At 40.6% G+C, this 17,408-nt stretch overlaps 1 protein-coding gene across 4 annotated transcripts in view; it reads right to left on the bottom strand.

Annotated features, from left to right (window-relative positions):
* PREX2 (phosphatidylinositol-3,4,5-trisphosphate dependent Rac exchange factor 2) overlaps positions 1-17,408 on the bottom strand; it is a 232,966-nt gene that overhangs the window by 3,541 nt on the left and 212,017 nt on the right. For 3 of the 4 annotated variants that reach the window (XM_074354995.1, XM_074354997.1, XM_074354999.1), the window contains 2 exons: positions 9,206-9,308; positions 4,024-4,091 (listed from right to left, as the gene is read on the bottom strand). In XM_074354995.1, the coding sequence (XP_074211096.1) occupies positions 4,024-4,091; positions 9,206-9,308 (171 nt within the window). Of the gene's footprint in view, positions 1-4,023; positions 4,092-7,494; positions 9,123-9,205; positions 9,309-17,408 lie in introns of those variants that run through there. The other variant, XM_074354998.1, reaches the window with a different exon arrangement.

Here is a 17,408-nt window from a genome sequence, read left to right as displayed (position 1 = left end):
TTGTTTGAAACCATATGGCAAGAAGGCAAAGCCCAGGGGACTAAACTAGGGTCACACACGTTCTAGTGCTCCACATTCTTCTGAATGGTTGGATCCTAACTCCAGAACCCAAATACAGGGGGTTAATAGCTGCCACAGTGATGCACAGGACACAGCCATTATTAAGGCAGAAACTGAGGGGTCATCAGCTGATCTAAGGTGGCTAGCTGTATGCCCATGGTCCTCAGTAGTGCCCAGGGCCATGCTGGTCCTACTTTAGAGCTCAGTCTGATGATCTAAAAATATAAGGTGCAGATTTCAACTTTGCTCCGTTTTAAAAGCACCCAAACTTAGGGGTAGCTGCGGTGATTCACAATCTTTTACAGGTGAAATTGAACAGGGTTTAAATGAGTTGTTGACAAATTTAGCACATTATAAACTTTCTCTCCCTTCAACATATAATCCCACAGACATTCTAAATCAAAGCAGGGGAATGGAAAAGATTTAACATCCAGATAGAAACCTAGCTAACAAAATGAACTTCCCAGCTCTGGAAACACAGAAGAAGTTACTGCCTTTGGAGTCCGGAAGGTGGTTAGTATCTTACATGTCACCTCCGTGGAACAAAATGAATAGTGAAATAAGGACATCTCACATCAGAAAAGCTTATTTCATCCTTCCGGGAGAAAAAGAATACATTAACTTGAGCTGAAATACTTCAAAGCTGCTTTTGCCGCTGAAGGATATGGTGTTGCTTCAAATTGCATTCGCAGCGCTGGAACAATAGAGTGATGGGAAAGTTCTTTTCCCTCTTTAATTTCTATCATTTTATTTCCCTGACAGTGCTGTCTAATGAGTGAAAAGGCACACGTGGTCTTACTCAGGGGGAACAGGAACAGGAAGCTAGGTGGCAGATGTCCCAAATGTCCTACCTGGGAGATCTGGGCTGAACCATCGCATCACCTTCCCTGGCACTGCATGTTTCCACATTATGTAACAAATGGCACCGGGTAGAGGAGTCTTCGGAATGTCTGTCTTGCCAATTGCAGAAAAGGCTGCTCCTTGCCAACCCCTACCAAAATAACAGTTCTGGGTCCTGGGCAGATTCGGCTTTGGGGAGGCGTCTTGGAAGGGACTCAGGGTTATTTGAGTTCAGAGACATTTGCCATGGAAATTGTGAGGCTTTGGGAATTTAGGACAGGCAGATGAAGCTTGGAAGTACGATATAATAGATAAGCACGGGACTTCTACTCTGCGCTGAGGCATCTCTTTCCTGGTAGCTAAATTGTTAGGTCACGGGAGGCCGGTGTTTGCCCAACATTTCGGGGCCCTTGTCATGTTTTCACTCCACTCCTGCACACCCAGGGCCCTGCATGAGAAAGGTGTGCTCCCGGCTCCACTTCTTCCTTTTCCTGTTGGGTTCAGGCGGCCATCCTGGAGCTGGTACTTCCAGCTCAAATTAAATCTGCAGAGAGCAGACCTTGCAAACTGCCGTCTCTAGATTGCGCCCATCATCTTTTTAAATGACAAAAATAAAAGCTGTGTGAAAGGAGACCACAAAGCAAGTGCCTCTTTTCAAGGCTACCTGATCAGTAATACTATGTCCCAAGGCAGTTCTCCCCATTTCACAGATGAGGAAACTGCCTCAGCGAAGATACATAGCCTGATTAAATAAGGTCACATGGCAGGACTCAAAACCGCTCTCTCACTTTTAACCACGACAGTAGGCTGCCTGCCAGTTACACAGAGAAAGAAAACCAAACTTCCTTACACAATAGTTTCCAAAGTGTGTAATGTCGCAGAAAATAAGACCAGTGTGCCATGACATCTGGAATGTAAGGTCTGATTCTTGGTGAGGATCTGGTTCTCATCACACACACAAACTGTGTGCTATTTCCGTGGTATTCCGTTGTTGCTCTACTGCACCTCACTGCCTGGTAGAGAGGATTACGTCCTGATCGCTAGCTCTTAACAAAGTGCCTGACACCTGCAGGTGGCGCGTAGCAGAAATTCAACACACGTCTGCTGAATTTTACAAAAAGGAAAGGAAGCAAATGGTGAAAGGAAAACTATACTAGATTGGTTGGGGATTTGGATCAAATACTGTGTCAGAGACAGCAAACTTTATCTCCATGAAGATGTCTCCAGAAACATCAGATGTGCCTGCGGGTGGCCTGGCCTTGAGAGCCAAACTACTCTTCAATTCGCTGTCTTTGGGGCAGGAATCCTGGTTCCCAGCTGGGAGGGATCCCATATGCTCTGTGGTCCTCAGCACTCTCTGCACCCTCACAGAGCACTGCTCACATCCTCCCTTTCCTCGCAATGACCTTGCCCTCATCTCTCTTTTACTGAAAGCTTGAGGCCTGGAACTATTTCTGTCTCCATGGGGCACAGCAGAGTGCTTTCCGACTTAAGTCCCTAATAAATACTTGTAGAATAAATGAAAGAATAAATAACACTGAAAAATGACACTAAGTTTCTCTCTCAGAGCCGTTACCCTTGTAAAATATGTCAACTTAAGAGCCAGCACGGTTTTATTGTGCTTCAAGTGTTTTAAACATCACCCAGGAAAGGAAAAAGGGAGCTCGTCAGTTTCTTTTCTCATATTGAGCTAGCATACCGGTTTGTTGATCAGGATGCTTACGTCTTATCCCCACTGTTTATTAGTGTTTATGAGCTCCAGCTAAGAAGACCTTGCCGAGCCATTATCTTGTTTCCCTGTTGGAATTTTAAAGCTTCACTGGGTTTGTTGTCCAAACACGCCATGCCTGCGCAAGGTGCTAGACAGAGAATGCTTATATGAAATGAATCCTAGCAACTAGAAAGTCTTAGAGTCTAATCTAATCAGCTAAGAACAATAACATTAACAAGACTTGAGGATTAACTAGGGTGAGGAGTCAGCACTAAAAATAAACGCAATTAGAACACGAGTGCTCCATCCATTTTCAGGGGGAAAACACGTTTTCCCTTTTGAAAGCATTTTCACTTCCCACATAGGTTTTCAGAATGAAATACAACTTCACAGATGCCATGGTCATCATTCTCACTCCAGTAGCTGCTTTGTAAACAGAAACAAGAGTGTCTCATCTGTGACAGTGCTTGGAGGAGACTACTTTTTGTTAACATGCAAATGTCTAAAAACAATCAAATGTGAAAGAAATTATTTAACTGTGCCCTACTTCAAGATAGACAGCTGCCTACCCTAATGTCACCAGGGAAATCAAATGAACATTTCTTTGATAGCTATTTCCATGTTCATTTATTTGAAACATGGATTAGAGTCCTTTCTTATGATGATATGTGCACTGTGAACAGTTGGTAGGATAACAAACAAAAAGCTCATTCATTCACTTATTCATTCATGCATTCTCGAAATCCGTCCAGGTGCTCCGTGCAGGCACTATGTATGCACTATGATGAGCAATGAATAAAATCCAAACAGAATACCCTCTGCCTCTAAAGAGCTCATATTCAGGTTGGGCAAAGAGACTACAGCAATGCATTGCAACACAATCGGGGTGTAATAGATCAACATACAAGATACTAAGGGAGCACAGAGAGTGAGAAAACTCAACTGAAACTTCAAGGAGAAAAATGATATGCAAGTGGAGTTCTGTGGTTAAGCAGCAGTTTTCCCTACAGACACAGCTGGGAAAGGCAATCACGCCAGAGGGAACAGCATGAGCGATCGTGCAAGTATAAATGGAAATGGCATTCTGGTCGCTGGGCACAGTTGGAATACAAATTTTAGTAGCACCTGCATGGACTTCGGTTTTTAGATTCATGATGGAACCTGCCAAATAGAATAATATCAAGACTTTCTACCTGCTGCCTTGAAGTTTCCTTCACCTCAAATTTCATTTTATCTGAGTGCATTTATGCTTAATCACATTTAGCCGCCAAATGCTGACAAGGCTGATTTCCACGACTACATTCAGAACTGCTCTGGGCATATCAGAGGGCAGCTGCATTAGCTGTGAGCGACACTGTCCGGGAAGTGGTGGCAAACCCCACGGGAAAGAGCAGACCTAGGGAGTCACCTACCTCGGAGCAGACTGTGGGGTCCGGTCTCTGACTCCCAAGTTCTTTGCTGTGTTCTGAACTCTTGCTCCCTGAAAGAATTAAGGAAAATTCTCGTTTTTCGCTGCATTGTATTAGTAATTATTTAACATACCATTAATGTTTGAGTATAGGATATTGATTCCAACAATTTTGGATTTAACATCAAGAGAGACTGGAGGAGGAGAAATAAATCATCGAACATTTTCAAAATTGATGCATTTAAGAATCCAAATGAACTGATATATTGTTTCAAAGGATTTATATTTATTTCAAAAGCTACCCAAATCATTCAAAATAAGTTTAAATGATAGCTTCCTGTTCACTATGTCTTTATTCAAAACTTTGGCAATTAATAGTTAAGACACTGAAAACTGGAAATTCTATAAATACCTGGTCTGCGGCCCCACTTTTGTGGAACAGACATCACAGTTCCATCACATGCATGCACACATCCTGTCCTTAGCTGAACAGTTAGTTATTTTGAACTTCATAGTATTTATCAAGAAAATATTTTCTTAAATAGCTTAAAGCAGTCTCTGGGCAAGGCATATGCATGTAGATCTCTGGCTGTAAGAAGTCTGCCTCACCGTTTACAGTACAAAGATAACGTGCTTTAGTGATGAAAAAGTCTTTGCAAATCTGTCAAGTTCATGAACAAAGCTACATTCATTGTTCAGTTCCTAATGGGGATCAGTTACTACACAGAACCACACACCAGGGCTTGAGGGCTGAGTATAGATGGAGGAGAACCCTGAAACTCTCTCTCCTGCTTCCAAATTCTAACCTATAGGAAGGGAAGGGGAAAAAAAGGGGGAAAAGAATGAAAGAAAAAGAAAATATATATTCTCTCAAGATGGACCAAATAAAGGAAAGCAAATGGGGAAAGGGGGTGTGTGTGGCAAAAAGACAGATAGCAAAAAAGAATTTAGGGATTGCAAATAAGCAGCTAAAAAACTTCCTTATTTTGAAGTAATTTTAGACTTAGAGAAAAGCTTAAAAGCAGCACGGAGCGGTCACATCGTTTACTCACTAGGCAAACTCCCTCTAACATGAACCCTTCACTTGACCACAGGACGATGAGCAAAGCCAGGAAATGCTACTAGCTAAGCTGCATGTCTTACTCAAATTTCACCATTTCCCCCACTAATGCCCCTTTTCGATCCCAGGATCCAATCCAGGAACCCACAGTGCATTTTGTCTTCCCGTCTCCATGGTCTCCCCCAACCTGGGGCAATTCCTCAGGCTCCCTTGGTCTTTCACGACCTTAATACTTTGGATGAGTACTGGTCACTCTTTTGCAGAACATCTCTCAGTTTGGGTTTGGCAGCTGTTTCCTTACTATTAGACAGAAGACAGTGTACTTTTGGCAAGGCAGTCACAGAAGTGATGCCTTCCTAGTGCACCGTGTCACCGATGCTGGTCATCACCGTGTCCCATGATGCTGATGTGTCCAGTGGGTGGCATTAACTCTCATCACTTGGTTAAGGTGACATCGGCCAGATTTTTCCACTGCAAACTCACCATCTTTCTTTTGCTGGTAATAAATAAACATGTTGGGGGAGATACTAGGAGACTATGCACATATCTGGCTTCTCTTCAAACTTTTGCTCACTGATTTTAGCCTCTATTGGGGCCTCTTGCCCGTAACAATACCCTGTAGTCTTTGTGAATTGGAATGCTTCTGTTAAGAAGAGTTACCCCTTCTCCCCAACTATCTATTTATTCAAGTATTTACTGAAACCAGAATAGATTTGTAGATATTGATTTTATTCTATGAGTTATAATCCAGTGTTTTTTTATTATTAGTAATATTTTGTTGTTCAGATCATTCCAGTTTTGGCCACCGGGAGTGCCTTCAGTTTGCTTCTTGTGTCCTGCTCACATAACCATCATTTTTGAGTGCTTGATTACTTTCTGGCACCTCAAGATGTTCCAGGCTCACCTTTCCTGTCTCAGCTGGGAATTATCCACAGCTCCAAGAATCCCTGGATCTTTTTAAATGGAGAACGATTTTGAGAACCCAAGGTCTGGACACTGGGTATGACCCATACTGTTACTGGTGTATAACTGCTTCGGAGTCTTCTCAGTAGGCTGAGTTAGCTGACTAATGCAAATGTTCTCAAACATCTGCATTTATTTCTACATCTGTCTATACTGTATGTGTATATGTGTGTGTGTCCATCAGTTCAAGTCAATACTTCCCCCAGGAGGGCACTTGCCTGTGGGTACATCATGGTGATCTGCCTGCACGCGTCCACCACGATACTAGGCGACAACCACATCGCCCTCAGGCTTTGTTCTTAGTGCTCAGTATAATGCCCTGACACTGTAGGCAAGGGGACAGAATTCTTCAGAATCCAAGTTTTTATTAAAAAGGTTGAAAAAGAATTTTTGGTAGGCTTCCACCAAAGAATACTTGGAACATATAATTTAGAGGATAGGAAACCTGAAGCTTATAATGTAAATGAGTGTTTCTACCTCAAACCTTTTATTAACCAGGTCAGCTGGTTATGTGAAAATGCTGCCTAGGATTATTAGGGTTAGTATAATCATTACCAAAAACCCGGGGCAATGCCCTTCCCTTCTATCCTTTATCTTTCCTTCTAATGCAACCAGATAATTAAAACAGTAGCTCTATGAAAAATATACATATAAAATCTGTACATGAGAACTATAGTTGGCTCTCCATAGTTGTGGGTTTCTGTATCTGCAGATTCAATCAATGGTGTCATCCATCCGCAGTTGGTTGAATCTGGATGCAGAAACCCAGAGATGCAGAGGGCCTACTCTATTCACTGTACTCTGCCATTTTATACAAGGGATTTGCACATCTGCAGATTTGCTATCTGTGGGGGCTCCTGGGACCAATCTCTGGTGGGTAACAAGGGATGAGTGCACTGCAATTAGGAATAAGAACAATAAACCATGCTGAAAAGCTCCTTCTTCCTAAAAAAGAAACTAAAGATCTTAGAAAATATTACTCATTAACCAGGCAAACATTCTAACCAGTCTCTGGAAAGCTGAATCTGAATGACGAAAAGACAAAAGGACAGAAAAGTTCGATTTTTGACTCACACTTGTGTTCTAACTACTCAGATCCCAAGTGGGTAAGAGCTGGCTTGTAGATTGGATTCCAGCCATTAATCCCACTGCCTGTTCCTGCTGGATACTGGAAAGGGGATCAGCAACAAAAGGAACATTGCAGAAGTCTCTTCTGTGCACCAGTCTACCCCAGTTTCTGCAAAGAGAGGACCCCAGGCTCCGCAATCTCTCACAAAGAAGGCAGAAATCAGATCTTTGTCTCAGAACCACTTGGAGACGTCGTAACTGGGAGCAGAGAAACAAGCAACAAAGGAAGGAAGCTACCCCTCCTAAATGTATTTATTTTTAAAAAAGGAGGGAGTAATAAATACTGAAAAATAGTGCAGTTTAGAAATCAACTTATAGACGTCATAATTTTTTAGTCTTTTAATATATAATGATATAATCACATATATAAATATATTTTAAAGAGGTTTCTATCAGTTAAACAAGTCGTGAAGGCCTAGGTAATATTGTTTTTACTTTTCCCGTCTCTAGTTTATCTAGTTCAATTTTCAGCCATAAGAAGTTAAAGGTTTTGTTTATTCAAACCCATATAGTAAGAATGTATACGTAGCCAGCTCATAATGACCTCTTTACTGGATTATTCTTTTAAAAAAATTAATTATAAGCCTCTCAGTCTTACCACAAACCATAATTTTGAAGGGGCTCCTCCAAGTCTTACTGCAAACTTACTCTAACAGCAGCAGAATGAAACAGAAAGGTTAATCTCTTTCTGTATGTTTTAGCACCCAAATCCCGACCCTGGTATGGATAATCACGAGTTTACTTTGATCTACTTTTTAAAACCAAATTTGCATATCTAGCCGAAAATCCTTCCAAAACCTGCTGGCATTTGCATCTGTATTTGCCCTTTCCCAGCTGAACCACGGTGTGTCATGTGCTTCTCACGGATCTGACCTTTACTCAGCAAATCCCTCTTGGACCTTGGTTTCCAGTCTTCATTTCCGGGATTCCCAACCTGAAGCACCAGTGTCTGTGTGCTCACTGTCCCTCATCTCTGCAGACCCCAAAGCAGGCGCCACCCTCATTTAGGGCCATTTCCATGGATTTTTCTTTTAGCTTGGTTGACATTTTATAGTGCAATCTTGGGAGCAAACCCATAGGGATTTATATGTTTGCCTGAGAGTTATATACTAAGTCTTTAGTAAATACAGCAAACATAATTACAAAAGCATATCTTAAAAATTAAGTCACTCACTATCATTGGATATTTCAAACCAAATCAGCAAGTAGAGGGGTTTGTTAAATCAATTTTCTTTGGTAGTCCTAAGAAAAGGCAGCAGAAAAAAATATAAAATCGATGTCTTTTAACTTCCTTTGTCTTTCCACTGACTTGTGTCTTTTCTGCTAGATTAAGCACATTTCCTAATAATCAGTAAATTGGATGTTAGTGCATTTCTGTTATCTTTTTCAAGAATCTTAGGGGTTAAAAAACAAACGACCGCACTTAAAATACTATTGAGCTACTGTATAGAAGGTTCATTCGTTCTGTAACAGAGTGGATTCTCACCTACAAGTACTTCAGTGACCGAAAGACAGTCCAAACGCTGGAAGGAAAACCTGAGGGATGCGCTGCTTCCTCAGAACAACGTAGGAGCTTCTTAGCATGGCGGGGAAGTCGCCTTGAGGTCCCCAGAAGTGAGTAGGGCCCTCGGTTCTTTTCTCTTCTTCCTTGCCCCACCCCTTTCCGCAATCTACTCCCCAGCTTCACTAAACCACTGCCATTCCCAGAAGATGCCACACGTCCTCTGATCCTCAAATCCACAGCCCCAAATCCACTGCTGCCCATTCTGTCTGGCCAACTCCCTTTCCTCCTTCAGACATCCTTCCTCTTGGACATCCCTCTTCTCAGGTCGGCTAAGTTTCTTGGGGAACCCTCACATAGATGTCTGTGCTGTCTTCTTCCCAGGGAATCAGCGTTTCTTGTTCACCACGTACTTTCTGGGCCTGGGAAAGTGTCTGTCACATCCAGGCACCTGTCAGACACCGAAAAGTGAACCAAGGAGCCTTCAAACCCAGGGCCTGTAAAATAACTTCCTAAAATATGCGTGAGACTCACCTGCTTGCGCATCACATCTGTGGCCTGCATGATGTAGCGAGGAGGCAGTCCGTGGCTTCTGGCCAGAATGATGGCCTGCTCCAGGGTCACGCTCAGGGTGCACCTGCGGGCAAAGAAAAGGGCAAGTCAGAGCCCACAAGATCGTCGCTAATGACAGGTAGCACATATGCAACCTTTAAATCTGCCTCCTTGAAGAGGGACTCACTTTTCCCTAGGTGTCTCTCACGTACTCGTGAGGTATAAATGTTAGCAATCGTCTGTTTGCTTCCCTCTTGTTAATCTATCTTTTACTACAAGGATCTCAGCTAAGAAGTCAGCAGAGTAGAGGGGAATTAATTTTTTCCTCTCCTCCACGAACTTCAAAATCAAAACGAACCGGCCAAATTCAAAGCAACCCAGACAATGAACCACTGATTTTTCTGCATAGAACACCTGTACAAAAATCGATTATAGAGGTGCACTGCTGGGGTCCTCCTAAATTAAGTATTTAAATTTAAAAACAAACCCATAATAAACGCTGTTCATGAGAGAGCTTATACAGAGGAAATGAAGTAAGCAGAATGAGAATAAATTTTATTATCGACATTATTCTTCACTGATATTTCATGTAATTTACAAGAAATGACTTCTTAATTTTTTCATTCATATCTACAAAGTGATAGTTAATAGAGTTATACTGATTTATACCCAATATCTTAGAGAAATTCACATTCACTAAGATCAGAATCTTTTTTTAAAAAGCATGTTTCCTGGACCCCATCTAAAAGACTGTAAAATTTTGAAAAGTAACTTTGAATTAGTTCTTCAGCAACGTGGTACCAAAAGCAGCCCCCCAAAAATTCAGAATTCAGCTCCTGTATTTAGTGATTGGTGAGTCTTGGGCCTTTTCCTTCATTAAGGCAATTCTCTCATGTTCTTCCACATTTTTCCCTATCGCAGCTCTTACGCAGCTGTGAGCCCTTTAAGTTTACTTGTTAATATTTTTCAGATGCAGGTCTTGAAACTGTGACTTGGGGGTACCTCCTGCATATATTCCATGAAAATGCTCGTTACCTTTAGATGTTTTTCCTAACATTCCTAACAGCAGATTTTGTTTTACATCATTTTTCAACTGATTGGTAGTTTGACTGTCTTTTCTCCACTTCTGCACTTTCTTCCCTGCAGTCTGATGTTTTACATACATTATTTTTCTCCATCTGTTTAGTTTTCCCTACCAAAGAAAATTCTACAGTACAACGTAAATGTGAGGAATATCTACTGCTTTTACCCCTGGTTATGAAGCAGTACCACAGACGCCCGACCCACCCAGCACACTCTGATACTGATGAATTAAGAAAAAGAGCAGAAAGGGACTTAAACCATTACTGTTGTCATTTTCGGAAAAAACTGACAGAAAGAGACTCACTGACATAGAAAAGAAACTTATGGTTTCCAAAGGGGAAAGGGAGGAGGAGAGAGATAAATTTAGAATTTGGGATAAATAGATACACATTACTATATATAAAATTATATATATCTGTATAGCACAGGGAACTATATTCAATATTTGTAATAATCTATAATGGAAAAAATCTGAAAAGCATACATATATATGTATAACTGAATCAGTTGCTATACACCTGAAACACTGTGAATCAACTATACTTCAATAAAAAAAAAGTAAACCTTGAAAAAAGGAAAAAACCTGACAAAGGGTATTTGTATTATTATAGATAATTGCATTCTAAGGAGAAACATGATCAGTACCATTGGCTGTTAAATGACATGAAAAGCAGCTTCCTCATTAACATTCCAGAGGACTCATTAGAAAGCGTTAATCACACAGAGTCAGACGGGCTGGCATTTAATAACGTGGGTGTTACAACCAGAGGCACTGAGGCTTGAAGACGGTCTTGTGGTCTTTCGATGTTTATAAACATTTAGTGGACGAGTCTGAGAATAACATACAATTTTAGTGTTACGTGTACTTGCACACACATGCCAATGAAAGCCAAGAGCTATAACTGATAGGTCACGTTTCAAAAATCAATTTTTACAAAGCATTTAATTGTCAGCTTACTCGACAGACCATAACCTTTTTCTCCTTCTTAAGGTCTCCTCTACTCCAATTTTCAGTCCTTGTTGATCCCAACATTTTAATCAATAATGCTCATTACACCAGCTGAATGAAGCTAAGAAAAAAATCTTTATCTTTTTCTGATCACACTGAAATATGTCTGCGCTTCCCGATCAAGCCTGACTTGCCCTCCTCAACTTGGAACAAACTCTTTACTCATCGTGGAGGACTTTTAACAGGCAGCCTATAATTTTTATCCGTTTTCTGAATCCTATTAAACTGATTTATTTTCCCTCTACTTCAAGTTGTAGTAAACAGCAGTACGGTGGCAAATTATCTGCCAGAGACTTTAAAAGATTTTACTGTAATCTTCCGATCAAACAACGTGGCCAGTAACATGTTCTCAGACAGGCTACCTCAAAGCGTCATTTCTTTAAAACCAACCACAATACATCATCTAATAGAAAAATCTACCTTAAAATGGATACATGTGTTTTCTTTCACCAGTATGTCAAGAGAAGATGGCTTTGTCTGTATGTGCCTTTTTGTACTGTGTATACTCCGAACAGGTCCCAAGATTAATTTGAAATTTTTAAAAACTGAAAAATTTAGAAAGAGACAACCAGGTCAACATGGGAAATATTTCCTGTATTGGATTCACAGTTGATTTATCCAGTGGAGGCCGAGTTTTTCCATCACAGCATCACAGAATCCCATTCCTCTAAATTAAGCACGTGTAAGAATGCCTGGCAATAAGCCTTCAACTTTGCTGTCAATATCCCATTATTCACCCCATAGCTTTTTATATTCTCTCATCTCTCTCAATCTGAATGTCAAGTGGAAAAACTCAGCATTTGCAAGAAGCATTTTGATTCTGGCATTCTCTGAAAGACTCCGGACCCAGAGAGCAGAATCTGGCTTGTCCATGGTGCATAAATGTATACCCAGAGTCAGGTTTTGGGAGAGATCGTTTGATTTTCTAGGTACTTCTCTGATTACCACTGAGACTGATCTGCTAACCCTGGGCAAGAGAAGGGAAGGAACATACCAAAGACTGGGAACCCCAACCAAATCCCATTCAATACGAAATTTCTTGTCTGACCTCCCAATTTCCTTTCTAGAACTCTCTCTGTTCTCACATGGGGCAGTTAAATTAAAATTTAAATATATCTATCTTTTATTCCATCCTGGAAAATACACGCTTTCAATTTTTTGGCTCTTTCTTGCCGCAATATCATTAAAAAAATTTAGACCACTCTTTCCCTGGGAGTCACAAAAATAAAAAAAATAAAGGTCACAGAGTAGAATCTGTCCTTCATAAAAAGGTAAATATAACATATACACTAAGGAAAGTTGTCTCATAATTTTAGTTATAAGACATTCCAAGTAACAGCCCTGCTCAGGGCATCCTCCTGAGAGAGTGCATTTGACAGGGCTGCAAAATTATGCAGGAATGGTGCATTTCCCCATAGGAAGGAAAAAGAAAGGGTCAATATACCTGTGCTTAGAATGAATACATCTTCTTGACATATTTCATATTAAAAATAGATTCCCACACCACTCAGAGATTTAGCATAGTTCTAATATGATAAATGTAACCTGTGGTTAATGGGTCCAATTTAATTGCAAAGGCATTTAGATTTAGCAAATGCTATGAAAGAGTCACAGAGAAGTACCCTTCTATCCATCCATTCACTCACTCACTCAACAAATATTTTTGAGTGTCTGTTTAGTTCCTGCAAGTACCACTAGGTGCTGGCAAGAGTCGATTTACGATCAAGCTAAAGAAGGCTGCGTTTCAGAGTCCCTTGTTTATACGATCCCCAGGAAGCTGTTCACAATAGTCATAAGCTTTTCCGAATCTACAAAAGCAATATGTTTTGACTGCAAATAGCTATGACTACTGTCTTTTTATGTCCCAATTTTCTTCTGTCATGTTCTAGGATGTTCAAATTGCCATGGTTCTTTCTGGAACTGAGCTAATAAAGGGAGTAGAATTAAAGATGCACTTAGGCTGGGTTTACTGGGACCTATGTGTGTGACTCACAGCCACCTGCACATACAGTTAGGTTATTACAACACCTTGGTGTAGGGAGGGACGCCAGAGTGTTCCCACTGCCCATGGTACAAACGCACCCAACCCCAGTTTAACATGCTATCAATACTGTATTCAAAGCATCTTCCATTGCTTTCCAGGCAACATTTGCAAAAGCAAACTCTCTATCCTGATGCTTAAAGTTTTCTACCAACTGCTCTCCCACCTTCCACCCCATCTCCCAGCGCCTCACCTATTCCACTCTACTCAGAACCTCTTTCTGCTTACGGTCAACATCTTGGCACCACTGCCCAAACCTCTCCTTTAATCAGAAATGTTTGTCCATTTTGGGGGTGCCTTTCGCTACTTTCAAATATCATGACACGTTCTGAATGTAGAGTAGAAGTTAATAAAGTGGGTGTCACAACCAGAGGCACTAGGGGTTTGAGGATGGTCTTGTGGGATTTTGGCCAGGTTACTTCTATTCTCAGCCTCAGTTTTCTCATCTGTGAAATGATGGTGTAGTGACCTCACCAAGTACGTCAAAAATCACCTGGAGTGACATGTGTGCTTGCTTGTGGCCTCTCCATCCATCTTTGCCACTGAACTCATACCGTGAATCTGTCTTTATGAGCTCATTATAGGCAACATATTATTTGGAAAAAGTGAGAAACATGAGCCTTTGTAAATCCCAATTTCTCAAATCCCATTGTATTTTAACTATTTACAAAAGCCGTTACTACTGTTTATTTTAAAGAGAAGTTCATGACAGTAAATTTATGGTAAATTCTTTCACCAGATTATGATGTTACTAGATTATTAATAATTATATGAAGTTCATGATAAACGTCCAGCAATATCTCTTTTATAAATTGGGGTTTGGTTGAAGTAGAGTTCACCTGACTATAATCTGGCACTTGTTTAATATATGACTCTCTGTGGTTTTTATTTCATATCTTTGTCCCAACCGATCCTAGAACATCAGGTATCAACTTTATTTTATCTGACAAACTGTCGCGTTTATGGTCAGGAAAATATGTGAAATGGTCTCTTGTTTGCCAGTCCTGTTTCTAGATGCCAGGGTACACAATGACACAAAACTCTTCTCAGCTCAGTCTCCTTGGACAGACAAAGCTTAGCTTCCTCAATTCGCTTAAATGCAAGATATTGTATTTCAACCATTTATTGGTTCAAATCTACTACACCATACAGTTTACTTTGTAAGACTTCAAATCTTACATGCTAATTAAAACAAAAAGACAAGGTAGTCCTTTCCTTTAAGATGATTCATGACATTTCTATAATAAATTAGATAAAAGATTCTCCAGCCCAATGACCTTCTACATATTTGGTCATTTACCATGATCACAGACAAAAATACCAATTTTGCTCTAATTACACATTAAAACCTTCAGAGTTCTAAAGCCTCATTTAATGTTGATTCAAATTATACTGAACAACTGGGGAAGGTATAGGTCAGTGGCAGACTGCATGCCATCCCCAGGATCTCCATTAAAAATAGATAAATAAACCGAATTACCTCCCCCCACAAAAAACAAACATGCAAAAAAAAAAAAATTATACTGAACAAGGAAGTCAATCTCCCAAAGGCTGAAGTGCATCAAAATGAACACGTGGCGAGATGCAACGCCCCTTCTGGACCACAAGGGTGAGGTAGTAACTCACAGTGAAACTGCCACGGCGAACCAGAACAACATGAGGTTTACGGCTTTGAGCTATTTTCCGACAGTGGATTTATTTGCTGACTTTCAGCATGCTCACAGTCGGGAACTCTGATGTCTTGCTTGGTAGCTAATCATTATCTGGTTCTCTCTTGGGGATGCTCCCCAACTTTCTTATTACTACTGGAGGAGGGGCATTCAGATTCTAGCTATAAACTGACGCATTAAATAAAACTCATGAAAAACTAGTGTAATAAAGATCTCTGAATTTGTAGCCACAATAATTTGCCCTAAATTCAAATTATGTAGATGTTGAAGTAAAAAAAATTCCCCTAGGGCAAATGTATCACTCAGAGTCTAGGTACAGGGACATCCTAAAGAACCTATTATTTGATAATATCCTTCACGAGTTATATGTCTTTATATAGTTGTAGGTGTTTATATTTAGAATCTTACAGATTTAGATCTTAAAACATGAAATCATTTTCCTTTATTCTATGAAAGTCTTTGGTCCTCCTTTAATTAAAAGCCAAGTCCATCATCCTTGTTCAAGTGACTGTCACAAACAAGTTATTAGGAATCTGATCAGCTGTGGTTCTCTGGGACACTTTTTTAAGCTGAAGTTACCTGGGCAGCATTCAAATATTGGAGAGGATACTAGTGACTGCTCCACTCCCAAGAGAACGAAGCAGGCGAGACAAGCTGGAATAGCAGCAGCTACGACTGCTGTCTGCACCCCACTCTTTCGTACACAGAAGCTCCTTATGACGGATGGAAGGTCCTGCAGTCGCCTGGGTTTTATGCACTCTGCAGCATCACCTGAACTTCCGGCCTGGGTAGCCCAGGGCAAACTAGTTTCAATCATCTTTGAACTAAAGATGTATTTTTCCCTGTTGGAAAAAAATGTAAATGATTCTGCTCAGTTTCCAGATGAGTTTACTCCTTCCTTGTGCTTTTCTCATGATCCCATTTTATGCAGCTATTAAAAAAAAAAAAAAGAAGCTGTAGGAAATAGATGAGATAGAAATTCACCATGAACGCTGACCCTGATAAAGAAAATAATTAGAATAAATAAGACGTAGAAATTATCTACTTCTTTAAAAATGTGTTGTGCAATAGTTTTAGTGTCTTTGACTTTTCTATTTTTGCAATGCCTTCCTAGAGTAGGTGTGGCCAAGATTAAAATGATTGCTCTCCTAAAATCTTCATCTATTTATTTATGATTACCCACAGTTTCACCTCCAGGCTGAAAAATGTCATAATCCCTCAAGCTGTTCAAACTAAACTCATCAGTTACAACAGATTAAGGTGTGTGTGTAGTTCCGCATGCTAATATACCTACCCTACTACCTTCCACACTCATTCATTTCATATTTCTTCCTGTCTCGCAAATCTCTCCTAACTGCTCTGCTAACATCATCTCTTGCCTAGATTCGTGCGCCTCGCTCAGACTCTTCTAGTCCTGTCTCTTCCCACTATTCTTCGAAGGTGATCTTTTAAAAATGCAGATTCAAATGCAAACACTTAAAGGGCTTTCCATTTGGTAACTTGAAACACAAAGTCTTCACAGCATGGTCTCTGGTTTTCTTTACTTCTATCCCGCGAGCTGCCACTATACCGCCCACAGTCCTCTGCAATCACCTCCTCTCAGAGTTCTCATGCGCTGCTCCCCCCGCGATGTGATCTCGTCGCCCTGGTCACCTGCCAGACCTCTCGTCAAGCTGTCTTGTCTGAAAGGTGCAGGGACAAAGAATATGGGCATCAGAGGTAAATTTCCTGAGCTGGCTCTTGAATCTGCCAATAACTTTGTGACTGTGGACGCATGACTTAAGCTCCTGAAACTCTGTTTCCTCATCTGGAAGTTGAGTTTAATGACCATATGCACCTCGGAGTGCCGTTTTCAGGATTACATGAAATAATTCATGTCTAGTACTTAGCCCAGGATACAGCATGTAGTTTATTCTCAATAAATGTTAGCAATTTTCATTAATATTACTACCACTGTCACCACCACCACCAAGAGGCCAGGCTGATGTCTGAATTGACTGCAGCCTTCCCAGACCCTGGCATACTCCCCGGGATTCTGTGGACACATTGAAGGAAACTGACATGAATTCCTCACGTGTGCTAACAGTATTCTACAGACTCCCGAAAAGTAAGACTCATTTCTTTATATTCTGCATTTGCCATGTGTTTGTTCAAGAAGTGCTCGCTCGTTAAACATATTTGATGAATTTAATAAATGAATTGTAGCCAATAAATATTAGTAAAAAAAAGCCCAATCACAGACTCCCTTACAGCTTATGAATAGCTCTTCTTTCATGAACAATGACTTGCATCTATCTTCCTTTCTCTGGATTTAACCACACTCCTGCCATGTCTTCTGATTAACAACTCTAGATGAGTTTCGGTAATGCTTGGAAATTACAT

This window comes from Camelus bactrianus, chromosome 29 (genome assembly GCF_048773025.1).
Source record: "Camelus bactrianus isolate YW-2024 breed Bactrian camel chromosome 29, ASM4877302v1, whole genome shotgun sequence".
NCBI lineage: Eukaryota > Metazoa > Chordata > Mammalia > Artiodactyla > Camelidae > Camelus > Camelus bactrianus.
This window is presented reverse-complemented; position numbering and strand designations above follow the sequence as displayed.